At 37.5% G+C, this 27,945-nt stretch overlaps 1 protein-coding gene across 2 annotated transcripts in view; it reads left to right on the plus strand.

Moving 5' to 3' along the window:
• AFG1L (AFG1 like ATPase) overlaps nt 1-26,885 on the plus strand; it is a 72,139-nt gene extending 45,254 nt beyond the window's left edge. The window contains exons 9-13 of one of the 2 annotated variants that reach the window (XM_055810221.1): nt 2,992-3,062; nt 3,319-3,419; nt 20,037-20,177; nt 21,884-21,997; nt 22,713-26,885. In XM_055810221.1, the coding sequence (XP_055666196.1) occupies nt 2,992-3,062; nt 3,319-3,419; nt 20,037-20,177; nt 21,884-21,997; nt 22,713-22,850 (565 nt within the window). In that variant the 3' untranslated portion in view covers nt 22,851-26,885. The remainder of the gene's footprint in view (nt 1-2,991; nt 3,063-3,318; nt 3,420-20,036; nt 20,178-21,883; nt 21,998-22,712) is intronic. The other variant, XM_055810222.1, reaches the window with a different exon arrangement.
• The last annotated feature ends 1,060 nt before the right edge of the window (nt 26,886-27,945 follow it).

Consider the following 27,945-nt stretch of genomic DNA (forward strand, 5'->3'; position numbering starts at 1 on the left):
ATTCATTTAACGTTGGGTGTTTCCAGTGCTGTGGATTAAAAAAAACCCAACACCCTCCTATTTTTACAGATTGTTTCTGTTTATCATGACAAAATTTCTTTAGGGCTTTATTCTATATTTGCAAATAAATATATTTTTTAAAACACTCACAGTTGTCGTTATGGTTGCAGCATATATCTGCCTACTAGAAACATCCTGTCTTTTTTTGAAAGCTTTGCATCGCAGACATTTTTCTATATTGTATTTGCTCTTATAGTCTTTAGTGGATGACAGCCTGAGCAAGGCAGACAATAGCTGAAAATGAGATACGTAACCATTGTATCTTTCAACTCAACATACAATATTTATTTTAAAATCATGTTTCCATTAAGAAAGATGCAGTAATTTCATTGATGTGACAAGTAATTGAAACAAAGTATATCATTATCACTTTATAATAAAGTTAGAAATTGTAGTTGTTTGGAAGTAGGAGTACTGCTTAGCAGAATTACAACAGGTAACTCATTCTGCTTCTGGGAGGAAATGAGAGAATTTCATATATGGAAAACCGGTCCAATGCAGGTTCTGTATCTTCAAGCAAATTGTGACTGTGTGAACTCAGGAAAAGTAACTCTTGTTCTATATTCTTGCCTGGCTCCACTTTCTTTGAGTTTTGTGGTGTCTGCTTAGAAGTACTGTTTGAAGCTGCCACTGTTATCTCAGCATTGCTCATCATGGCTCTTGTTCCAATGTCTACGTAGCTGACCGTGCTTGCGGATCTGCTTATTGTGCCCTTTGCACTCTGTGACTTTGTTTGATAATTCTGGAGGGCACATGTCATGTTCTTTTCTCAGTGTCCATACTCTGAAGAAAGGAAGAGCCTGTATGTGGTTTCTAGCAGGTAATAGCCTAAACGTGGTGGCTATGGCATCAGCTCTCAGAGGAGAAGAAATATGAACAAGTCCCAGGAGTAGTACCTAGCCAAAGTATTTTGTGGTGTTCTGCTGTAAAACTTGTAGTCAAGTGAATGGCAGAGATGGGCGATAAGTTGTCTGTCATGTTCTCTCATTGGAAGGATGTTGATTACCTCTAGAACTTCTGTAAATCATTAGGAAGCAGTGGGGAAAAAATAATTTAAAAAATCCTACAGCTGCTAATGGAAATAAGATATTTATTTCATCATCCTTTCTTTTTCTGAGGGAATCTCATTCATTTTTCTACTCAAACTTGTTCATTGGATCTTTCAACCCTGCAGAACTAGCTTAATATATGGAAATTTGTTTGTTTTAAAAGCAGGTACTATACAGTATTTTGCTAAGATTTTTGAAATTTAGTTAGCAGTCTTGCCTCCAAAAGGAAATGTTCTTGTCCAGCATGTTTACATTCCCCTATTAATAGTTATAGTATCATCACATTTTTTTAAAATTGTCTTGATGCTTCATAATTTGTGTAGTCTTCATTTAAAATACGCAACTGAAGGTTGCTTAAAGCTGTTCCATACTCATCTGAAAGCAGTGTAACACAATTACAAGATTCCTGATCAAAGCAACTTCCTTGATCTCAGTCTCAGGTGTCTGTTTTCAAAACAAACTTTCCTGGCAATTAGGTGTAGATATCCACCCAGGCATCATATTCGGCTGTTTCTTGTAGCCTTTACATCAACCTTTTTGATAGATAAATGCATACATGTGTGCATACTCTCTGATACACATGCACTCTTTCTCCCCTTTTATGGCTTTTTTTCCCCGGCTTCATCTGTTCCTTTTCATTTGTTATTTTGTCAGAGGAAAGCAGTACACAAATATCAACACTGAGAGAAACTTTTTAAGTTACAATTTTATGTAATCTCTTATTCACAAAAGGTTTGTTAAAAGATTTGAAATGGCACTTACAGAAGTTTGTGGCATTTTTCCCCCTGAATTCTTTGTATCTACAATGTTTGCTATTGTTAAGCTTGAGCTAAAAAGTCATTATTTCAGTTCTGCTGTTAGCATTTTTAAGGTGCTTAAGGCCTAATGAACAGGAAGGTACTTGTGTAACATGCTGATTGTCACTTGTCATTTAGAGGAGGACTAGAACTCTGTGAAGCTATGCAACTTGAGTGTGTCCATGATCTATAAAAGCAGACTTTTCATACCAAATGAGATTATACTAACTTAAGTGTTACATATCTTAGTTCTAATTTATTGTCTTCTGTAGAGTTAATTTGCTATACTTAGCTTTTGATCTCAGCTAGAAATATTATCTATCTTTAAGAATGAAACACAGAAAGATTGGCCCTCTGCCCCATTCAGTGACAAAAAATATTCTCTGATCAGACAGATCTATAATTCTTGGGGCAACGAGAAGATGAATATAAACTTAACTTCAGCTCTCAGCACAGATATTTTGCATTTTCACTGTCTGTGGTTGATCTTTTCCCAAAAACTATTGGCAACAGAGAGGGGAAACTAATAAAAATCACTAATCCAGGGATTGTGCTGGGATTGTGCTGGTATTTTGAATTTCATAGTTTAATTTTGCAATTTTGAAAATTGTTTGCTAAACACAATCAGTTGACTTGATTTTTATTTTTATTTTAATCCCTCAGAAAGCTGCTCCAATATTTAATTCCACAAAGTCCCCTCTCAGAAATTTCAAAGGATACTTATTTAGGTGCTTGACTGCCTTGCCTTGTCTATTTGCTCTTATTTTGCATGCAAGATAGAGCCAGAAGCCTTTTTTCTCATTGTGTACACATAGTGTTAATGGATCTGCTCTGCCTGTATTGCCTCATTACTGGAAACAGCTCAAAACACAGAAGTCTTTCAGTGTATGCAAATAAGGTAGAATCATCTACCTGAGAGTTAATATTCTCTACTTTTAAGTGTATTCTAAATCTAATGTTTGTATTTAGAGCATAACATCCTGTTCTCTTTTTTTATGGGCAAAAAGCTAAGCAGGCTCAGGCAGCTGTTTGATGTTGGCTTCAAGTGTTATTAATTTCATATTCTATTATTCTTTTCACTGTAGCACAAGTGAAGCTGATGTGGAGGCTGTCATGGATAAGTTGTTTGATGAGCTGGCTCAGAAACAAAATGATTGTACGTAAGTTAATTTCTCTTGAAAGAGAATACATTTAGAACACAATGCCCAATCTCCACTGACCAATTAATAAGTTCCATTGCTGTATATGGGTTGATGCCACACTCAAGTGGCAGTCATTGTATCAGCATTTTGTCTAATTTATGTGTTGAATCATGTGCTATTATTCATGAAGCTATGCATTTCCTATCTGTAAGAGATGAATTTTATAGTAATTATCCAGAGAAGATTGAGTCTTTGTTCATGTTCCCATAGTAACTAGACCAAGGATTCTAAAAGTGCAAGGCAGAGAGCTGAGGCTGAATAAAGCGTGTGGAACCATTGCAGACTTCACGTTTGAAGAGCTGTGTGACAGAGTGAGTACCCGGTCAAATCTAGATCAGTTAATGCTCAGACTTTTCACGGTTTAAAAAAAAAAACCCAAACAAAAACAAATCCAAAACACAAAACCTCATATTTTCCCATTTCATAACTAAATTAACGGGGCTTTTTTTAACTTGGCAGAAAGATTTTGGATTTAATGGGAGAGAGAAAAGAAGAGCTTCCCAGAAGAACAATAATAATTTTTTTTATAATATACAGTAACTTCACTCATGTATTATCACAGGTTGTCTTCCAAAACCCTAATATAGCGTGTGTGCCTGGGCTAACATTATTGCTGGAATATTAGTAGTCATAACATACCAATATGTAAATAGCATTCAAATACTGTTTTTAAAATCTGGACTTTAAGTTGATAGCCAAGCAAAGGAACAGTAATCCTAGGACCACTAGGATAAGGCTGCTGTTGTGTGCCTTAGTTGTGACTGGCTGTACAAAGGCTGTTTAGCCCCAGGCCTTCTCAAAAGTTGGCATTCTCTGTTAAATATGTTGGGGGGTGATTCCTGAAGAGCTGCTTTTGTACATGACCTCCAGTGGATTTGAAGATATACCCCCGGGAGTTGCATTGTACTTCAGTGACCTCTCTGCTAATATCTGAAGTTATTGTTAAATGATCACAACTCTAAACTGGGCTTATAGCACCCTCTATTCAGGATGCTGAGTAGTCGTTTGGTTATAACGCTGTTTTCACTTCCTTGTAGCTACCAACTATTCAGACAGAAATTTCATGGTTATGTTTCAGACCATGGGTTTTAGGCCTTGTTGCTTTTCAGTTTCAGACAGAACCAGTTAGCCATTTCTGAGCATGGAGGTAGCTTGATTTTCACTAAAAGTTTTGAGACTTTTTCTTCATTGTGCATCTTAATGTATCAGAAAACTATGCTGTCAGCAAACATTTGTAACATTTTCTAGTCTAGTAAATAAATGGGATGATAAATTGCTTCCAAGGAGAAGTGCTCTGGTAGCTCACATGGCAGCAGCTGATACTTTGGGTCTGAAGGTTCTGATCCTGTTGAAGAAATCTGTGGCATTCAGACCACCTTGGCATAATGGAGCTGAGTTGCTTGGTTTGCACTCAGTACAAGTAAAAAGAATACTTAGGAAATGTTAAACATCACTTAACAGTATCATTCTTAACATTGATCTCCCAGGACTTAAGAAGTAATGCTGTCTGAATTCAGACGCCATCTGCTCATGTGTTGATAGTCTCTAATAGCATGATCACGTGTTTAAAACTAAAACACATGGCAGACAGTAGATCTTTAACAACTTCCTTGGTCATTGCTTATTTTCTTTGCATTTGTCTCCACTTGTTTTTAATATTTATATACAGTTATTTATTTTGCCATTATTCTTCTCTTTGGATCACTGATGAACCTTCATAAGTATCACATTAGTGTATTGGTAAGGTAGTATCACTATGTTCACCTCATAGGTAGAGAAGTATAGTCATGGACTTCAGAATTGTCCATCAAATTTGGGTGAATGGCTTGAGTTGCCTATAATAGGATTTTTTTTCACTAATGTAAACTTCTATAGTGCTTTATAGCAATCGTAATAAATTCCCATCGGTGTAAACTGCATTTAAGACCTTGCCTGCCCTGTTGCTCCATTTGCCCACCCTGCTGCTCTTAAAATCTGGTAAAAGGTAAAAGAAAAATTCAGTTGTCAAACCATGAAACCATGTTCCTTTTTTTCATGAAATCTTTTAACTTTTTGATGGAAAAATTTATGCATGCAGTATCAGTTTTTTAACAGTCAGGATGGGATGTCATTCCCACTGATGCCATAGAAGAAATAAGTAGGATCCAGAAGAATGCACTGGTGGCTTGTAGGCAGAATCCCCCCCCCTGAAGACAGGGGACATTCAACATGACAGGAAGTGTGAAGTCATTCATATATAATTCAAGTAAGCTGGATAATAGTGGAAACTGTGGAGAGATAAAGCAGAAATCTGTAGGAGACATAGCTACAAGGTATTTGGTACTGCTTGTGGTGCCAAATGGTAGGTAAGTTGACAGGCATCATGAGTGAAACTATTAAGAAAAAGGAAACTAGGAGGCTGAGAAATATGTAATGAAAAGGAAGCTCCACAAAAGAAAATACTGGAGGGGAATTTGTTGGATTTGGCTAGAGTGAGTCTGCAGGTTTTTTTGTGCGGGATGTGGGGACAAAGTTCCATGGGAAGGCAGATTGCGTGAAGGGACATCGGTTGCGGTGTCTTCCTTGCTCTGGAGCCTGTAGCAACCAGCAAGGGGCTTAACTGACAGCCCAAGCAAAGCATCCTAGGTAGATAAAAGCAATTTAAAGTTGGTATTGTAGGAGCCAATTAAACTTATAACAGAACAGTAAACAAGATTTGCAGTTGGTTTTATACCAGTGCTAAGACCAGTGACAAGCATAATAAATGGGAAATTCTCATTAATGGAGGAAAATGAGATATAACTGATATTATTGAAACCTTGTGGGAAAGTTCATAAGAATGTGGAATCAGTGCTTACAGCCTACTTAAGGACAGAGTGGCTAAAAGAGGTGGAGGGACAGTATGCAGTAGTTAAAGACACTGGTACCTGCCTTTAAAGGTAATTAATACAAGAGTCTTGAGTACATATTGATCACTCTACTAATGAACAAACCCAAGAGGGTAGCACTCATAGGGGTCTGTTGCAAACGGAGAATGAGGGGTATTGCTTCTTGAGCACTTGGCTATAAAAAGCATATAAAGAAAAAAACCCTTGTATGGGAAGCTTGTGCTATAGATGTAATGCAGGAAATGGTGAAATGTAATTAGTCTGAAAATTGCAAATGATAATTTTCTAGCATAAAATATACTATATCCAGTACGAGGTCATTTGGTTTGAGCAGCTTTATGGGACCTTATAGTGATGAATTCATCTAGCTTGTGTTGCGTAGGAGCAATCTTCTCCATAATTTTCTAACATTCAGTGTAACTGAAAGATATTTCTGAAGAGTGAAATCACATATTTGAGTGTTCAGGAAGAGTAATTTTCAAAAGCAAAAGGGAAGTACAACCAAAACTAATTGGAAAGGGAAGTGTAAACAACAACAACGAAGAACAAGAAGGACTTCTTGAGGAAAAAGATAGTAAAAGTATGTCCTGTGTCACCATCGAAACAGAATCAAATAATATAGTGTGATTAGCAACTAGTTATGAAGTGCAGGAAATTAAAGACAAACTAAAGGTCATCAGCAAATGTCATGTCTGCTTAGCTATAAGACTTGTTAAGTAAAATGGGAGTTTTGATATTGTTTTTATTATCTGAATGTTATTGGCTTATTCTTAGCTGGAGATGGGTGACCTTTTACTAATGATGTGGGAAAAGGAAAAGGTATTGCAAAATGTTTGTTCTAGGTGAAACAGTGAAACACTAGTTTCATCAAAGGATAATAAAATAACTTCCAGTCTGTTAATAGTTAGCATATATTAAAAATAGGCTGCAAAGACATTTTGAGTCATTGGAGTCCTGGAAAACCAGGCTGAGATTTGTGCCTTGCCTTTTATTTTTTATAAATGTTAGAGCGCAAGAGAAATTCCACAAGACTAGAAGAATGCTACTATGTGCCAACATTAAAAAATAAACAAGCAAAATCCACACAAGCATGATGACCTGTGTAACTGCAGGCTGTCGGTCAGATTTTAGTTGAGAAAGGGTAATGGAGAAGCTGGTTCTGGATTCACACAGTGGATAATAACTAAAGAATGGAAATAAAATTAATTCCAGTCTCCCTGATTTTGTGGAAGAGGTTGAGTTTTGTAGATGCTGTTCTTACTGACAAACTGGCATTACGCAGTGTCATGAAAGTAATTGGATTGAAAAGTTAGTTAACTAACATATAAAAAGAATTATCACTGAAGGATTGGTGTTGAGTGTAGCATTTCTAATGAGCACATTTTTATACTAAGCCTAGTACAATGATTTTTTTTCCCCCAGCAGTTTTGAGTATAACATAAATTCTAATACAAACTTGCTGTGAATATGAAGAGTGCTGTGTGTATGGGGGGAATGAAATAAAAATGAGGATGCTGCATGCAGTTTGTTTCTCAGCAGAACTGAGGTTTTGGGGAGGAAGGAGAGGGTTTGATTTGTTTTGCCTTTTTTTAAATCTAAGCAAACACAACATTTTGCATCTAGAAATGGGGAACACAAGTCATACCTACAGGAGGATACTGTCCCCTAGGCACAGTGACATGGAAATAAGTTTAAGCATTATAATGCACAAGCAGCTCAAAAGGAGCTTCTGGTCCAGCATTAGAGCATTTAGACCTAATTTCATTTGGGATGGGTAGAGTGGAAATAAATCAGAGGGTAGAAAGATTATTTTTATTTTAAAAACATCTCAGATTGATGGCAGAATGTTAGGTGTGGTTTTGACATTTTACAAGAGACACTGACAAACCTGCAGAGGCTGTTGAAAAAGCCACAAATCATTTGAGCTGGAGAATTTGTGACCTCAGATGAAAGATTTACAGTTCAATTTGTTCAGCTTATCAAAAAGAGGACTAGAAGATGAGTTTCTAATGTACAGCTATTTTCACATAGGGCCAAAAATACAGGTATTAATGGGCTCCTAAATCTAGCAGAAGGCAGCATAATGAAAACCAGAGACTACAGGCAGAGATTCAGATGTAACAAAAAAAACCCCAACAACAAAAAACCCCACCCATTCACACATTTGAGGTAGTGAAGGAAGTGGCAGAGCTTCCTTATACTGCATTTTGGGTCAACATTGGGTGTCATTTTAGGAAGAGGTGTTTGTGTTTGAGCTAAGGACTAGTTCTTAGGCTTAGCTGCCTCTAAAATTCAGGAAATTGGAGGATCTCATGATCTCTGGTCTTAAATTGTCTGAAACTACAGTCATGAGAGAGTCAAGAGTCCCCTCTGCCTGTTGGCAACTGTCTCACTGCACCTGTGAGTGCAGTGAACAAAGCAGCAGCAGGCAGGAGAACGTGTCCAGTCCATCTGGAGGGGCCAACCTGCACTCAGCCCCCTTGTGCTTTTGGGAGTAGACAGTACTTAGTCTGCTACCCGTTTGTGCAGTGGGTTCAGACTGCATTTCTCAGAGGCTTGTAACTTCCTTAGATTTGAGTGGGGTTTCACAGAACATGTATAAGACGTTTCCCTGCTAAGCAAGCCGCCTTTATTCCAAATTTGACATTCCTGGTCCACAGCATGGCAGCACTACAACTTCTCACTGAGCCACTGCTAAAGGAAAGTCTGACTTGAGGAACAAAGTCTGTAACAGCCTTACTCTCAGAAATACAGTAGTTGATCGAAACTTTTACAAATAAATATTCATTCGCACACATAGATGTGTCAGTTTGAGGCATCTGTTCAGAATGAGAAAATTTCAAGATGAAGACGTTTCATAATGGAAGGTGGATGTCAACTCTGGACTTCTGTTTATGTGTTTCACATCTAGTAAATACAAGATAACAAGATATTTTTGTGTGTGTGAGAAAAGGTTTACATTGCCAACATCTTCTGACAGTACAACTCAAAATGTAATCTAATTTGTTTTAGTTAATGCAATTAATTTTGGTTAAAATTATTTCCTCTGTTACATTTGGTTCATTATTCCAAAAACATTATTTAATTTCAGGTAGAGGAATAAGTGAGTGTAATGAAGGGCACCAGTTGTTTTGCGAAGTTATTTTTTATTACACTGAATTGTTGCAATATTATTGTGGAGTTGTAGTATTTTTTTGAGTTTTCTGAAACTGGCATATACCACTACTCATGCATACTCACTACCTCAATAATCATTATGGCATGAGTGGACAACATCATACTCAAAACTTGGTGAAGTGATTCCTTTGGCTATATCCGTAACCCTTAATGGTTCCAGAAAGAAGAATTTAAGTTTTGCAAGAGTCATTGTGTGAAAGGCTGGATGCTTTTTTTATGTTGGAGAAATAGCTTATAACCCAAATGCGTCTGCTTTCACATTGTTGTCAAAATAGGTCTTCTAGTCTGGTCTTGGGTAACTGTTACAGTGCAGTCCAGAGGGATAAATGTCCAGACCTTAGACTCTACATTTGTTGGTGTATGATTAAGATGTGTTTGAAATTGCTCAGATCATTACTTAGGAACTGTTGTAATACAGTATTTTATATGAACAGTCTATAAAACTTTTTCAAATTCAGTGATGTTTCCTTTGAAATAAAATCACAATTCTGATTGAAAGGGAAATATTAAAACATTTTCCACTTTGATATCATGTGATTTCATGAAATGACAGCCAATACATAATAAATGAATATAGCAAATCAGCAATTAGTAACTTTATACTATTTGAAACATCTCCTGGCATTAAGTAGAATTTGCAAAACAGCTGCTTTCATAATTAATACGTGAAGGCCTTGGGAAATAGACTCAGTGTCTTTCTAGTATTATAGTCTTTTGTTTCTTGTTTCATTTGTTAGCATCAATTTTTTTTCATGTTAAGTATATAAGGAGTTATTTCTGTCTAAAATAATGCATCAGATATTGGTAATTACCGGTTGTCTATTATATAATATATATATATATAAAGATAAAATACAGAGAATATATTGTATGCAGTGCTGGTGTGACATGCAATTAAGTTGGTAGAAAGCATCTTGTTCCATTATTGTGTGCGTCAATTTCTAAATCATATTTTTCCAGTTGAGGAAAATCCCAAGTTTTAGCTAATTTAGTTAATATCAAATTCATACACTTAACGTTTTTGCCTTGCTGGCTATGTGAACATGTGGAAAACTAAAAAACTGCTGGATGAGACAATACTGATCTATTTTATTTGCTTTAGAGCAAAATGAGAAGCAGTTTTCCGGATATGACACACCAGGGTTTATGTGGCAGTATGGCACATGGTAGCGCTTGTTGTGACATGAAAGTAGTTACTGACTCACTAGAACAGAGCCCTATAAATGTGCTTCTCCGGTGTAATCATCCAGGAGAAATATGCTTGGTTTTCATCAAAGTGTTTGTTGTTATACCATTTTTTCTAAGGCCCCATAAAATGAACAAATGTATCCAGAGAAGGCTGGGAGAGGCACTAAGCAGAATACCAACATAGTTCCTGAATTTTAATACTAACATTAGCTTCCCCCGTTTTTTGTGGCCTTTAATTAATTTCTTCCTGTCAGTTTCTCCATCTATACAATGAGGGATACATTTACTAGTGGAGTTAAATGTTGCAAAACACAATTAGTTAATTTTTTCATTGAGTTAATGTGACTGAAAGGTTCTCACAATAGTGGATTCTAAGGAGCTGGTTCTTAACAAGCAAATATAGTTTATAATTGTCCTTGACAAATTCTAGAAGGCTTTTTGGATGGTCAGATCTGATAACTTGAACTGAAAAGTGTGTTTATAAAAACCTTTTTTTTTTCTTCTTATACCTTTTCTTAGCAGTTTGTATATATATTCAAAGTTCAGATGAAAATATTTTTTAAAATAGAATGTGCATATTAACTTGATTTTAAACAATATTAAGCTAGCAATCATGCGCATATAAATCTTACTACCCCATCACAGTAGTTTCATTTCTCTGTGTTTATACATAAAGGTCAGTGTTCGTTAGGCCTTAAAAAAATCATCCTCTCAATTCTCTTTCTTCACTTCTCTTTTAAAATTTTGCTTAATGACTGGTGACAGTTTGGCTTGAATCTTGATCTGGTATAAATAATTTAGACAACAGTGTACCTTATATGTAGTCTTCCAAGGTCCTGAGGAAGTAAGGAGATAGTCTTCCTCACAGTACTTTTAAATTAAGTCTGCCTCTGGCTTGAGCATAGCAGCTAGTGCCCTCTGCTGGGAATACTGACTTCGGAGCGTACTCAAACCCATTTTAGCCTTTTCTTTACAAAGGTTAAATAAATTTATTTCATGGATCCTGTAGTCTTTCCATTAGGTAATTAAATACATCCTTTCATTGCCAAGTACCAGTGAACACAGAGTCTTAGCATGATACAAAAGTATATCTGTAAAACTGATTTTGTGTGTGGGTAAACTGAAGGTCAGTCATGTTAAATGCAAAAGGTTTAATATAAAAATTCATGGAAGTTAATGAACAACAGGTCATGGGTACCTGGGAAAATATATCAGCAAAGTATTGCCGTATGTGTATCCTATTCCTATAGTCACCTTAGACAACTGCTTCTGGCCACTATTAGAGGATATGGGGCTCGATGAATCTATGCAGTTTAGTGTTTTAAAGTAACTTTAATAAGGTCATGTTTTCAGTTTGAACTGTAAAACAGCACAAGGGAATTTGGGTTACTAATGATTAGCAAACATGCTACAGCATAACAAAGCTAAGGAATGTAATATCTCTGTTGTAAAAGGTTTTCTTACTGTGATTTTTTTTTTCCCTTAGGAAGTTGTTTAACATTTTTGTAATTGGCAAAATACGGTATTTCTGTAGATTAATGCAACAAAGAAGTGGCAGGCAGTTTCTGGTAGGTTGTTGTTCCATTGGAATAGACATACTGTACAGACCAGAAGGAAGATGTTCCTAATTTGAACAGCTTGCATTTTTCATTTTGAAGTGTAACTGAACTAAGGTTAAAAAAAAAGTCACCATTTTCAAAGGCAATGAGTGATTATAAGAATGCAGGTGTCTGTCTTTAAGTCAATTGAATGTCTCCCCTACATGATGACACAACTCAACTGCATTTTCAGCCTAAAGATTCTGAATAATTTTGGGGGGAATTACCATCATTAAAAACTGCTAAATGTGTCCACTGTATAATTGTGTCATCTTTAGAATTGTAGGATTATTGGGTGCAGTTGCAAATAAACGTGCTATGGAGTTGTTCAGAAGTGAGCACTATTTTCAGTAACTTTTTAGAATAATAGGTTTCCTTAGTTTGGTTTTGATCTTCTTTTTATTCCCATCAGGAGATTAGGTTTTGCAGGTTACTCTGCCGTTTGTCTTTTATTAGTGACATTTGCTTTAAGAATTTAATCAATTTCTACACCCCCAAAAAAAGTTGTTGTATCAAACTCACAAGTATGTTTTATAAAATACACTTAAACTTATTTCAGGTGGGAACATTGTAATGTAGTAATATTGTTAGTCATACCTCCTTTCTGTTTTACACTTTATGTGTATCAGGGATTAATTTTAGAAAGCACTCCATTCAGTGAAAGCTGCATAAACCTTGAGGTTTTAGATCCTATATGTTATAGACTAGAGAATACACAAGGACAAGATTTTTGAAGCTGATTGTAGATTTAAGGGTTTGCCTTTTAAATTCAGGTTTTTGTTTCTTAAATGCTTGAATGTGTGTCATCCCATCGTCGTCGTCGTCCCTTTTTTTTTCCCAAGCTTTGCTGACTCATTTTGAAATCTTAACAGTAAGTGCCAATAATTAAATAGGCCTCTAAATAGAATGAGCTATAAACCTAATTCTGATAATCTCTAGGTTCTTCTGAAAACTTAAAAAAATAACAAGATGGTTTGTTTGTGATCTAGTAGCTTATTTAAGGGGAACTTACATATAATTTTGATGTATGTACACTTCTTTCTGACGGCCTTTTGTATTGTATTGTACCTGTTTATACATGTTGAAATAGTTTGTAGGTTTGTTTGATTACAGCAAAGCAACGTAAACCTGTTTTTTTTTTTAAGCCTTAACTATTTTTGGAGACCTTTTCATTGGCAAATGCCATACTTTGGAGTTGAAACTGGAAATTTGGCAGTGAGGGCTTTGGGAGCAGAAACATGCCTTTTGCTGTTCCTCCAGTCTGTAGCCAGCATTGACCAGCTGATAGATCTTTGAAACATCTCGCTTCCTATAGGTTCAGTATGGATGTCTGTCACTATTTAGTAGATAAGTTGTTCTAAGGCAGGAGGGATTGTGCTGAATAATGAATGAACTTAGGAGTGTGCTCCAGTGAGACTGACATTTCAACTCAGTTGGGATAAAATGGGGAAACTGGTAAATACCAGTGACTAAAGCAGTATTCATCTGTGTGCAAGAAAACAAACTCAAGCAGAGCAGGTGCAGAAAAGGTGTACTTGGGAGAGTCTAGGGTAGAGTGCATGTTGTCCCCACAGCAGAGTGAAGAGGAAAAAAAAGTGAGAACTTCATCCACATCAGTCACACCAAATAAAGACCAAGAACAGAAATATACTATTTCAGTTAGTAGAGAGCATTGTCATACATGAATATAAAATTGTTTATGAATAAAAAAATAATCTAGAAGTTACAAGCATCTTCTTAATCAGCAGAAGAGCAAAGGTCTGAAACAACTTTCCTTTATGAGAACCATGCCAAAAATCCTGCTGTAAGATCAAGCAAAATCAGTTTTCACCAGAATTCTGTGATGAGGTAACTTGAGCTGGCAGGGGGCTGTACTTGATTGAGAAAATACCTTTGACCCTAGTGTTTATAGATCTCATATTCCAGCTCTGCTGATCATCTGTGTGGGTGCCAAAGCTGAAAAACAGCTTACATAAAGGATGTATAAGGTAAGGTGCTATCAACACCAAAACGCAGTTAGAAAATTCCAGAATGACTGTTGCTTCTGTTATCTGAGTTGGTCCCTCCTGCTGCATAGGCACTACAGTAATAATCATTGATGTGTGATACTGTAATTACATGATCACATACAGCTGAATGCTGCCTTGCGTAATTGGCTTTTGCCATAGTCCGCACCAGATTTAGTGCATGATACTATTCTTATTAAAAAAACTACCAAACACCAACAACAACAACAAAAAGAAAAACCCAACTGAAAAACCCAACCAAACCCCCACCTTTTCACTGTTGGCAATTGTAATCTTAATTTTCTGGACAGCCTTCTTGGGGCACTGAGTCCGAAACTGCCATAATAATGGCTCTAACTGAAGTCAGTGAGTGGTGTATTTTGAATTGGTAGTGTTCCGTGAAACCTGAAAAATCAGTTTTCAGAGGTTCTTAACCTGGCATCAAGAGCTCACATGTGCTTTTAACTTTAATTCTCTGTCCTCTGTTTGTAAAATGGAGATAGCATCACTTTCTTAATTCACAGCTGTAGTTGTTGAGATAAATTCATTACTGCAGGTGAAGTACCTAGCTGTTGTGGTAACAAGAGCTAAAGAAGAAATGCGTAATAATTCTTCCACACAAGCATTTGAAAAGTCCATGACAAGTGAGATCTTGTGACACACCAGAAGTGAGGACAAAATCCATGTTGGTAAGTGTACGCTATGTGAGAACCACTGTTCTGCATATCGGTAGGTCAAGGGTCCTAGGAGAGGGGGAAGCATCAGTTAATGTAAGTTAAGACTGTAGTGTATATCCAAGAGATAAAGATTAAGGGTGCACAGGCAACTGCTGTCTTAACATCCGTCTGACTTTTCAGCTTCGATGTTTCAAAAATATAGCTTTCACTTGTATGATTACTTCTGGAAACATCACTGGTCTGTTTATTTTTTTTTGTCTTCCCTCTTAGTAATCAAAACATACGTTAAAGAATATTTTAAAAGAAAGAATAATGAATCAATTAGTGAATATTTTAACCAACAATTTGTATAGCCTCATGTCAAGTAGTGTTCAAAAAAGTTAAAATAATGAATTTAAAGTTGCAGGCCAACTCATAGGGCTTAGTTGGGAAGCTCCAAAACAAAACTGCATGTTATTTTAATCTTGCCTCAGTATGCCCTCTGATGTGATATTTAATTACACAACGTGACATGCCTTTTGTTTTTTCTCCACCAGAAACCATCAGTAAAACCTGATAAGAAATTGTCGTCTTAATTAAATTCTCAGTTTATTAATAATGCTTCAAATGAACGTCTCATCTTCGCCTGTGACTTACAGAGATTTCCCATAGATTTGCATTGCCATTAGTGCCTTTAAATTTTGTAACCAAGTTAGCAGTGCCCTAACTATTAATGTTTTTATGTACTCTTCAGCATGCAGCTGCATCACAGATCATTCCTTAGGTTTTTCTGTTCCTTTCTTGAATTACAATCTGGAAATATTACTTCAGTGTTCTATTTTATCAGCCCTGTTAGTGACAGAGTGTGGCACCTTTGGAAACAACAAAAAGAGCTCTATAAATTTTGTTATTGCTTAATGTCTAAGTTGTAAATATTATCTAGTCTTAAACTGTATTTTGGGTTTAGGAAGTTTTGGAGTGTTGGAGTGTCTGCACTAAACTGTAGTTATTGTCTATAATAACTCTTCAGGATGTTATTGGAACTGGCCCTGGAATATCTTCCAAAACAAAATATAACAAAAATAAATTTTCTCTTGTGATGAAATATATTTTTCTAACATATGTACAGCGTTCTGTATTCTTCAGGCAGTCTCTAAAAGATGAGCTGCATTGTCATTGACAAGTCAACAAGGAAGGAGAATGCTTTATACTTTATTGAAATAGAATATATAATAGAAACAGGAGACTACTGACTCTTAAAACAGTCTGCAGAGAGCTCAAAATCATAAACATCCTACTTGAACTGAGATGATGATAGCTGAAAATGCATTAAGTAGATGGAGAAACAAAACCAAATGTAGGTGAGAACTCGGTCAAGCAGGCTGAAGCGGAGGAAACACTTTGGCAGGAGGGTAGGCCATGTTAGTGCTAATGCGTTTTGCATTAGTATGTTGCCTATAAAATACTGACTCCTGGCATCAGAGTTAATGACAAATCTACAACAGTTTTACCTTACATACACATGCAGGAGCAATAATACTGGCTCCAATCTGTTGCTGTTTTTTGCGTTGGTGGTATTGGTTTTTTGGTTTTTTTTTTTACATAATAGTGCAGCATGTGAAAGAGCTGGTAACAAATGGTGACAATTGTTACATAAATGTGTTATTGTTCTGAAGGTGAGTTTTGATCCATAATTGATAAAACAAAAAAGATCAGGCAGTACCAGAAACGCACGCCAAATCAAGTTATTTTTAGAACATTGGTCAGAAGACCAGATTAATCAGGCTAAACTTTTAGTAAGAGGATTACATATATATGTATCAATATTAAGAGGATTTGTAGCTTCATTAGCAACTTCAGAGGAAGTCATACCTTCACATATGCTACTGACAAAAATGAAATACTTTCTGTGACTGGTTCAGGTTCATAAAATAAATTTCAGCCCTGGACTGTTATACAGAGGACAGTGCTAGGTGTCCAAAATCATTTGCCACTAGCTGTGTTATGGTCTGAGCCTGTATTGTTGGCAGTCTGGACCCAGCCAGTACTTGCTGCAAGAGGAGGAGAAAGGTCCTGTAGGCAATACTGTAAAGGGGAGGGGAGGGCTGTTGGCTGCTGAAACAGCAGAAATCTCCTCAGTGGATCTTCTGAATATGGACTGCACAGCTGGAATCTCTAGCAGTGGTGTAATCTGGCCTTGAACCTGTTTTCCGTGATTTCGTTTCTTGTGTGGCACAGAGTTGGTACGTGGGTGCTTGTGTCAGCCTCATGCTAGTTTTGCAAGGGCAGCGGGCCAGTGAGAATGTGACTTGAGAAGCTGTCAAGGTGCCCCTGCATCATGGTCCCCTGCATTTGGAGCATTTTGCATATAGCTGGTGAGTTAGAAAAGCTTTGAAGCAATTGCAGGCAGCATGGAAATTGGGCCAATACCAAGGTTAAAGGGAGAAAGGGCTTTAAACTGTCCCTGAAGCATTTGCAAATTTGCTGATGGTTCCTTCTTTTTACAGTAAGTAGAGTAAGGCAGAAGAAAATTAAAGGACCTGTCCAAGATAAGAGGAACTCATGCTGAGAACAAGATTAAAAGCTTTGTCTTCATCTCCAGAGTTATGTCTTTCTGAACTCTAAAAAGAGGGAATTTGAGAACTCCTCTTTGTAAAGAACTGCAGCTGATGCCAGCTGAGCCGTATATAACAAGAGAGTGGCTGACTTTCTCACCACACTTGAGTTTTGGCAGGGAGATACTAACTTTTAAAATACTCATGGCTGCTAGGCTTAAATCTTTCTGATCATAAGATTTTGGAGTCTCCAAAAGCATGTTTCTGCCAGCATTTACAGAATATTATCACTTAGTGCTGGGGTAGATGTTTCAGAAATTCTTGTTAAACAGCTCAAAATGATCTGCCTTTTATGTCCTGAATTAGAGGAATTTTTGAATTGCCAGCTTTTTGCACTGCTGAAGTGGCTTGAATTCTTGTTTGGCTGCGATAGAGATACATATTATAACCCTCTATGAACTGTGGTTTTATGTCTGTATAAACACCAAAAGTAGTATTCAATCTTCCTTTCTTCCCACTTGAAGTGCATTAGCTACATTTTTGTCCTCCACCTGTTTCTTCCCTCTGACTCCCCGGGATTTTCATCTTTATGTTTGGGCATCCACCAAGGTGCCCAAGTTCCTTAGACACATAGCTCAGCAGTTGGATGTTTCAGTTTGCAGATTTTGTGACAGTTTGAAGCCTTTAATTTGTACTTATTTATGTATTTTAGGCATCAGCTTTTAATATTTGATACTTTGTGTTTGAATGAGGAGGGTATATTCATATTGTTTGTGAGAAAGTATATCATATTGGGGCAAGACAGAATAATTCCTCAGGGATTTGGGCTTCAGCAGAAGAGTGCTTGGGCTTTTCATGTGATAAAAGAATGAACCTGAATAGCAGTGATGTCTGTAATTTTTTATCTAAAGAGAGACATGAGAAATTTTTTCCTTTCTCACATGTAATTAAATAACTGCTGTTGTCCCTCTCAGGTACTTAGCACACAGGCATACTTGATCTCTGTACTTAACAATACTTTAGTCCTAAGTATGGAATAAAAATTAGCGTTACCTAAACTGTTTGCTTACCACCAATCTTAAAATCTCCAGCAGCATCTTAGTTGTGTTGCTTTTAGTGTTTTCATTGTTTTCTTTGGCACTTGATATGATTGTTGTCCAGCTAGCTTGTATCTGATGGTAAGGTATGTGGTGGGCTAGCTCTGCAGCTAGCAATTCCTTTTACTTTCTCGAACCTTTTCATGCTTCATTTCATCAAAACACTTGGAGTTCAGCTACCCTTTGTCCAGATGAGATTTTTTCCAGAGGTGATGCTTGAAACTGTTGCCGGCAGCCCTCACGATGATTAGTTTCTTGGTTTCTGGTTAAGAAAGCCATTGTAGTGGCTGGGGGAATGAAATGGAGGCAGAAAATGAACAGTATGTCTAACTTTCAGGAGAGGATATAGTATATACTGCTCTTAAACACTGCTAAAGACCACTGGGAAGTTTTTGTAGCAGTTCTTTTCTGTAGATGTCACAGGGAAGTTGTGTGGTTATGAATGGGAGATTCATGAGACTGCAAATGGGAGAACTGGCTTAGAGTCGGAGGCTTTAATGCCTGCCTGGGGGGGTTAGCTGGTGAGAAGTTCTAGCTTATTCCCGTTAGTGTTCAGAAGAATTTCTGGAATGCCATCAGGGCTTCACTCTCCTATGCTTGTGTATAAACCATTTCTAGGGGGTTTTCATTCTTGCATCTGAATGAACCCCAAAGTCTTGGTCATGGACAGCCATTAATAATTGCTCGAAATAACTTCTTGCAGAAGGCTTCTAGTTAAGCAGTTATGCTTGGCCTACAGCAAATTCCTCTAGCAATTTCAGTTAGAGAAAATATTTTTTATTTACAGTTTTTAAGATATTAGCAGTATTGCAGTGCTTTATAACCGTATTATACTGTTGGTACAGCACGTTTAATTAGCTGGGAAGGCAGTTGTGATGTTATCATGCAAAATGATGCTCATCTTGCTCTGTGGAATAGTTGTGTCCATACTGAAGTACTTGCACAAGTAAAACTAATGGGATGAGTTTCATGAGTATTTTCTTCTAAATATGATGACTTGATAGCTCAATATAAAGCCCTGCCTGCAGTACTGATAAGATAGGTCTTGCAGAAAAAATTATCTTCCATGTAATGAAAAAGTAATTTTAAATGAATGTATTTGAATAGGTACTTGAATGAGCTACTACTGTTTGTGCATATCTTCTGTTGATGGTTTAGATACATAAATAGAAAATAGTAAGTTCTTACTAAAGATTTTTATTTTATTATTACAGGTGAAACCATGAACAAAGGAGCTTCTACAAAATTGTATTTTTGTCGCTTCCTCTTGCTTTCAGTACTTAGAACATAAGATTTTTATTCAGTGTGGGTTAGTTGTGGGTGAACTAAATGCAGGTCTGCTTATGATTTAGTAACTAGCCAATGCATTTGCACTGAAAAAATCTTGCTGCTGGAAAGCATCCAAATAGCTGTTCAAATTATTTATGCTTTAGTTTGACTTCGTAGCTTAACCATGTTTTTTCTTTTCTTCTACGTATTATGATTTATAGTGATCATTTTTTTTGAGGTTGTCAGAGGGATGTCAGGATGCTTAAGAGCCACATTTTAACTCTTGAACACTGTTCAGGGAAAGCTGACATATATACCTATGTCAAGAAAACTGACATATATACCTATGTCAGTAAGGGCAAACAAGCATTCCTGAAGCAAGCTATGAAGAAAGAAAAATAAGAATATGATCAGGACTTCATACCCTCTCTTCTATAATTGCAGGATTTTAAGATACAGTGTTTATGTATGATTCTGTCATGGGTTTCCATTTCTTATGGTTTGTTTTGTTTCAGCCTCTTGGAGCCAGTGACTACTTGGAAATATCAAAGCATTTTGACACAGTCTTTGTTCGTGACATACCACTTCTTACAATGGCAAAAAGAACACAGGCTCGCCGTTTCATTACTCTTATTGATACCTTTTATGAGCATAAGGTGAGAACCAAACCTTTCCTATGTGTGTGGGAATAATATCGGAGGCCCTAAAACCTGACTGTTACGGTTGGTTTGAAGTAAGGCTTTCTGTAGTAATGACTTGGGAAACATAAGCAGAATGGACTAGCACTGCAAAGAAACATCATTCCAGCTTCACAATTATTTTTTTTTTTGCAATAAAGGCAAATCATCAGGTATTTTTTTTATTTCTGTGAGTATTAAGCATGACCATAAATACAAGCTTGAGCTCATTTCCCTTTCTTGAAAAGGGATGTGATTTCTTTCCTAACCTAGGAAAACCACAGAAGCCAATAATGAAAGATTGTGCTGCAGACTGTGCTGGAGTAAATGTAAATTTTTAAAATTTTAATCTGTATGGGCAGTTGGTCAGGAATCAGTGCCTTCCTGAACAGGGTACTGAGGAGTTAATAGCATAGTTACGTTATCAAATTTAAAGGAAACAGTCACTGTAGGCTTTACATTAGCTTGCAGAACTGCTAATAGAATAGTAATGATAAATGCAGCACTTCATGTGGATTTACAGAGATTTCAATCATGGAAGTAAAATCAGCACTACCAAAACAAAGAGGAGTTCATGTTTAAGATGTTTTTTAAAAAGTAATACAAGATATGAAACCCTGTCTTATGTGTGATTATATATGCACACACTTAAATATTTATGCAATCAGGAAATATCAATTGAGATCTTTATTTTTTTCCCAGACTGTCCTGGCAAGATGATCAGAAGGGCCCCTATTCTGCAAAGTATTGAACTAACTAAGCCTATGGGTAGTCTCATTCAAGTCAGACAGATTCTTTGTGGTTTATGATTTGGAAGTGGACAGTTGCTAAGAGAATATGCTAATATTTATAAGTGAATAATAGCGTGTTAGAAATGAGGGGGGGGGGGGTGCTGATCTGTTCTATCTACATGCTGTCATTAAGAATTGCACGCAAACAGCCGCTTTCTATTACTTCCTCCATAGGAAAAAACACGTGTTAAATTCCCATCACAAGTAGCTGTTTGGAAAAAATACCTGAGAATATTTGCAGAGACCTGTCCACAATGCAGACACTTTGCCTATATGCTCTCAACAAGTGTCTCCTTCTGTAATAATATTTCAGTCTGTTTTCATTGCAGCCCCCCTGAGATACTGTATCTCACTGCACATTGTATCTTCTCTCAGCAGACATGAAAACAGTATCATTGTTATTGGCAAATAATGTGCACTAGCATAGGTGAAAGCAAAGAGTGGCTCCACTCAGCCTTCTGGGAAATTTGGAATTTAAGCATTCTTTAGATGGAAATATATGTGCAGTGCACTTAACTAGTGAGAGCAATCTCACTATGGGTGGGAAAGAAAGCTTTGGTTACTAATACTTTATAGCTGTTATTTTAGAAAGTAAACTTGACTGTGAACTCATTGCCTGCATGGCAGATATTCTGAGTATTTAATAGCACAGTTATGCTGTTTTCTGAGTAAACGTTATATGAATTGTTACTGGAAAAAAAGATCCTGTAAGGTTAATATTCCGCGTGACTAAGTCAGATAAATCTGTAACAGCAGTGCTAACAAGAGAAAAAGAAAATACGTGGAAAAAACCCCAAGGTTGTAATTTGAAGTTTGCTTTTCATAAAACACATATTTTATCCCTTTTCTGTAATGCCCAAGTGACGATACTGTTGCCTGCTTTCCTTCTTTCAGGTGCGTATTATTTGTTCCGCAGTGACACCTCTTCAAAGCTTATTCCTCGTAGAACATGACAGTGGTGAGCTAGGGGACAGCAGAGTGTTGATGGATGATTTGGACTTGAGCCAGGTACATGATATTAACATCATCTCTTTTGTAACGAAATTGGTTTTGGTCTCATAATTACAGCAGCATTTTAGGAAGAGGAATCAAGTAAACATTTAACTAGTGATTTGCTGCTTTTTCTGCACTCTTATCTGTCACTCACAATTGCATGTTGTGTTATTTATTCATAGTCAAAGAAAATGTCATAATATATAGAACCAGTTTACTTAAGTTTCAGGGTCATTTTCATTGTTAATTATTATACCTGTTCAATCATGTACAAGTTTAGCTCTTACATTTAAAATACAGAAACGAAAGGTGGCCTGTTCTACCTCTTCCTAGACTATATGGTATTACCTCACAAACAGTACTATTTTCCATGTTTATTAATCTGTTTTTCCTGTACCCTATAACCTGGTTATTGTTAATGAATTTTAAAATTACTTGACTAAATCAGTATGCAGCTAGTCACCAGAAAAGAGAAAATAGATGCTTAACATGTCATCATGTTGTCTTAAACTCAAATTATTATTTTGCTATGTTCCTTCAGAGGATTACCTAGCTGAAATACATGTTTTTCTTTAATTTTTGGACATTAATTTTATTTTTTTGGTGCTGTGCTGCTGTCTTGTATTGTCAAAGTCTGTAAAGCACTCAGCCTTAGGAGTTAGACAGGATGCACTTCAGTACAGCTACGTCTCTCACAGGGCTGTGGTACTGTTTTTGTGTATTAATGTAGGATTCCGCCAAAGGACTGTCCATATTTACAGGAGAAGAGGAAATCTTTGCCTTTCAGCGGACTGTCTCACGGCTTACAGAAATGCAAACTGAACAGTACTGGAAAGATGGGGACAGAAGCAAAAAAAGTTACAATTAAAAGTTTAACAAAATCACCAAGAAGTAAAACTAAAGAATTGGAAGGCCTTTTAGCACAACTGAAATAATAATTGCACTTTATCATCTGGACCATGTTTTCATTCACCATTTGGTTTTTGTGCTTAAGACATGAGGACTCAAGTTATTTTTCCGTACCACCAGTGTGTGGACGTGTGGAATTTTGCCTTAATTTTCTTTATTGTAAATATAACTTTGATCTTCAGGAAGTTTAAAGGGATTAGAATTTTTCTGGAGAATTGGTCTAAAGGCAAAGTTAATGGGCTGTGCAGGGTTCACAGTAGATTTATAATGTCACATGAAGAGGACACTCTGAGGTTCTTGCACTGCTTCTGTGACGCACAAAGTTTGCATAAAAGAGAAATTAAATGCTTTCTTTATGAAGCTTCTGATATTGTATAGGTCCCTGCTAGAATCCTGGAACTCCTCTGTAGTGTATTCTGGGATTTTTCCTATTTTCTATGTGTAGCCAATCTGCTGACTTTCAGGCTTTAACAGCTTCTTGCAATCAGACTGTTGCTCAGTGCGGTTCATTGAAAACTAAGGGTTTGAATCAAGAGAGAACCCTGAGGAGAAGCTTGAAGGCACTTGAAAAACCACCCAGGATGAAGATCTAAGTAATTGTGGATGGGAAAAGAATCTATGGTAAGACAGGGTATACTGTAACATATAAGTGCATGTTAATACCCTTCCTACCTAAATTTTGTGATTTCTGCAAGCCTGGATATGTTGCCTCTACACCAGTGACGTACCTCCACCCTGAATTTTCTCAGGCTTCATCTATATCAAACCTCCTGTTGCTGCTAGCACACCTGCCCTGACCTGGGGAGAGCAGTACACAGTCCTACTGAGGCAATTCATCATGTTACAATAGGAATGTGTTTATGGTAAAGATGGAATATTAAATGATACATCAAAACATGAAAATGGGCAATGTGGTTTTAGTTGGAAACTTTTTTAGTTAAAAACACGTTTGTGCCCTAATTTCTTAGGGAGGAGATATATAACACACTGTCCCCAAATTTGAGGGGTTTTCTTGGATTTCGCAACATGACCTTTTTCTTGTACTTTATCTGTTACGAAAAATATTCTTCTCTGCCTTTGTTAAGCTTGATTAAATTATTTCAAACACAGCCCCCATCACAATTACAGAAAGCTTTTAAAAGGGACTTTTCAGGGCAGGGAAGATTGGAGAAGTCCTGTGCACTTGCATGGAAATATGGACATTTTGGAGCCATGGGCTTAAGTATGTTCTGATCACTTCTGTTTGTCCTGGAAGTTACTTAGACAAGCTGTATCTGTTTTTCAGAAAATTTTTAAGCCTATATTTATAGTTTACAACTTACCCAACTATGTTGTTGTTCCCACAAGGGTGACTACCGCGGAGAATTTTAATGCATATTTATGAAAACCCCAATCAGAATACATTGCTTATACTTTACAATATCCAAATAATTGATGTATGTTTTTAGAGACTTGTATTAGGTTTCTCAACAGAGGGACTAATGAAATTCATGCGTGTCTGTATATAGACAGACACATGTATACTTTATACATATATATAAATATAGCTAAAACTAATATATATAATTTAAGAGTGTGTGGTTCTATTTATACATGGCAGTCTGTACTCATCAGCCTGGGCCTGTGCTGATAACTCTCCTGAAGCTTCAGCCTTGACTTTTTTCCCAGCGTCATTTAAATGCCTCCTGCTTTGTCTGACCCAGAATGTATTGTGGGAAAATGGGAGGTGGTGGCAGGTGCCCTAAAGCACCTTGCATCTGGATATTTATTTGCATTGTTTTAAAACCTGTTTGTATGTTTAGCCTGCATGTCTTCCTCTGTCGTGTGGTACAGAGGAAATGTATAATTATGCAGAACACAGGTGAGACGTTTTGGGAGGACGTTGAGAGAGGAGGGCCTGGCACGTTCTGCATTGGAGACTGTTTCAGGCAGGGAAGTGAAGTGTTTCTCCACAATCGGTGTTGGGTGATGACTGATCTCCTTTAACCAGGAGATCCCTGGAGCCCCCGGGCACAACTGTTGGTGTTCAAACTGGTGCAGCTTTGCCTGTTGGTTCCTGAGGCTTTTCTGTAACCTGAGCACCCATCCCAAACTCCGATACCCCAGTTTTTTGGAAGCCCCTAAATGCAGTGGGACCGATGCGACATTGAAAGCCTCTGAGGCTGTCGGTGAACTCTGTTAAACTACAGGAGGGAAGTTCCCAAAAGCTTCCAGAGCCAGAGCTGCTTCCAGGGCATATTGCTAAATACAAAACCATAGTGCAGTCTTTCTTTGGCCAGCAAGGAAGCCATCTCTTGGGAGGCACTGGTAGGTGCCAGCAGTAATCAAGGAGAAGAAATGGGGAATATACCAGAAGTGGTTTGGAGCTGAAAACAAGAAAAGCTGTTTAAATCAGTGTGCAGTGTTTCTGGTTGCACTGCAGAGTGTGGATTACCGCTTCTAGGTCAGGACCGCAAGGAGAGATTGATGGCACCAATTGGTCAGCTAGCCCAGGCAGGGATCCCCGCAGTAACCACAGAAGCAGCATATTTGTGACAGTCTACTTTCTTGAAGAAAGTGAGACCCTATATGCTTATTTTATGATGCTGTAGTACGCATAAGGTCTCCTTCCAATAGTGAATTCAGGGGGGGCTGCTTCTGAGGTTAGACAGCTTCCAGGCGACTGGTGCTGGCCAGAACCTATCACAGGGGCACGATGAACAACACTGGGTATGTCCTGCCGCAGGGCGCTGGGCCACCTCCGTTCCCAAAACTCCTGTCCCCTGCTGCCTGGCTGCCTCCTTGCAGCAGCGCTCTGTGTCTTTTTATTCCCACATTAAGATGTTGTATTTGCCAAAATGTAAACAGCAAGGTGCCTGTGAATAAATTATGCACGCTCCTTAATGGCCTTAAAATTGCTGGATTTATGCTGGATGCTTCTATCCCAAGTTCAAGTATTGGCTTTTTAGTTTTTTCTTAACTTGCAAATTCCTGTCATCTCACGTCTACAAGTTTTTATTTTCCTTTTGGTCATTCAGCAAACACTACATATTTTTAAAGGTCTCTTAGAGTAACTTTATTGATGCAGTATGATGTTTTGCTATTATAGGAAGTAAAATCCATATGACTATGGACCGTGTGAAACATTTCATGTTGGTTTATAAAGGCCACGTCCTAGCTGAGGATCTCTCAGCTAACTTACTTCAAATACCTGATTGATGAAGGAATGTTCCCAATGCCCAAAAATTTATATTACAGCTTCTGTGAGCTTAGTCACTCTATCCATACAGACATTTTATCTTTAAAGCTGTATTTTCAATTCACATTCTTGTACTGTAGCTCTATTTTTTTTTTTAATAGGTAATGCGATTCTGTCTTTCACAGTTGCTGGTTTTCAGTATTTACCTTTGCACAGATCGAGGGAACAACTGCAGTATTTTGGGTATAACAAGATAGTCTTCCAAAGGTCTTTGGAGGGATTGAAGATACACTGCTTGCTGCTGTTGTTTTTTGATCTAAAAATGAAAACTATTAATGACTTTTTTGGAGTAAAGGTGATCATAATGACGCTACAACTGGATAGATGTCACCCATTTTGCAGCAATTTAAACATGGGAAAAAAAAACCCTGAGCAGGTTTCAAGCTGCTCAGCACAGTCACCAATGATCTGACGAGGAGGAAGAACAGTCCCTCCATCAAGACCTAAGAGGATCAAGATCCAGGAGGTTTCTTTCTGCAATTACCTGGATCTGAATATGCCTGGTGCCTCAGTTTCCCTGGTGATAAAATGGGAATGATGTTACTTTCTTATTTGCTAACACTGGAGTGCTGCCAGGCTTCACTCATTAATATTCTAAGATGCTTTCTGAGGCTCTGGGATGAAAATACTTCAGTAAAGTATGTAAATAGTGCAAAAAATAATTTAGCTACTCTAAGTGGATTAGCTTCCTTGTTTGGGTTACAGAATTAATGCCATCAACTGAACACCACATGCCCCTTTGACGTGATGATTTTTTTTTAAAAAAATAATGCATCTATTTTAAAGAAAAAAAAATCAGAAGTTTGTGATTAAAACCCTGACCAATTCATATAGTTTTTCTTCTACCTGTAATGACAAATTTCCTATGTGATTCATTACAAGCTTAGCTCCTATAGTTGTGAACTGCAGTGGCTTTGTAAATTCTGTTGGGATTTTCCTTGCATAATGAGATTTTAAAAAAGAAAAAAGTCATTTGAGTCTATTATATAACAAACTGACCACTGTTAAATCCTTCTGTTATTCGATAAGAATTTATATTGTAATAAAAAACCCTAATAAATCCAGATTTTATAAGCATTTCACTTCTTATTCATGCTACTTTTAGGTATGTGTTCTGGATAGATAGGCATTCTGTTAAATACTTAGTGAGGTGTTGGGTGGTTTTTTTAACCTCTGTATCTAGGGGGCAAACCCACACTGGCAGCACTGCCGGTTTCTGGGCACTTGGTTGCCTGGGTGAGCCGTGGCGGGCAGACCATTGCCCTGCATGTGGCTTAGCTTTTGGTGGGTGTATCTGGGACTTGTCGGAAAGGTTCTCCTCCAGAGGCAGTTTAGACTCGTGCTCCTCAGTTACTGCTGCTGGCAGCCCTAAATTTTGGTTTTGGAACCTTTTTTTTCACCTCTCTGACTCTTCTCCAGCAACTTGAGTGTGAGGGGCTCCAGCTGAGGGCAAAGCGCAATTAAAGTGCCCTTTTTTTCTGTTAATTTAGGATTCTTACTGTTCAAGATCTGGTTTTGCTGTCAGCCAATTAGTTCTGCAGTTAGTTGTTACAGGTTTTACGCAGCTTGGAAAATTGCCCCTGGGAAGCAGTTTGACATTTAGGCAGGCGGCGAAGTCCCTGCGCTGATGGGTGGGGAGGGTCCGAGGGTCGCTGCAGCACCCCAGTGCAGGTGCCCCCACACAGCACCTGTTAGCGTGGTGAACGGGAGAGCAAGGCTGCACCATGGTACTTCTCCAGGGATGCTAGTGGCAGACAGACAGTTCTTGCTGACAGGTGGCCGACAGGGTTTGACAGCTTGGGCTTCAGAAACTGGT

Source organism: Falco peregrinus, chromosome 7, assembly GCF_023634155.1.
Source record: "Falco peregrinus isolate bFalPer1 chromosome 7, bFalPer1.pri, whole genome shotgun sequence".
Taxonomy (NCBI): domain Eukaryota; kingdom Metazoa; phylum Chordata; class Aves; order Falconiformes; family Falconidae; genus Falco; species Falco peregrinus.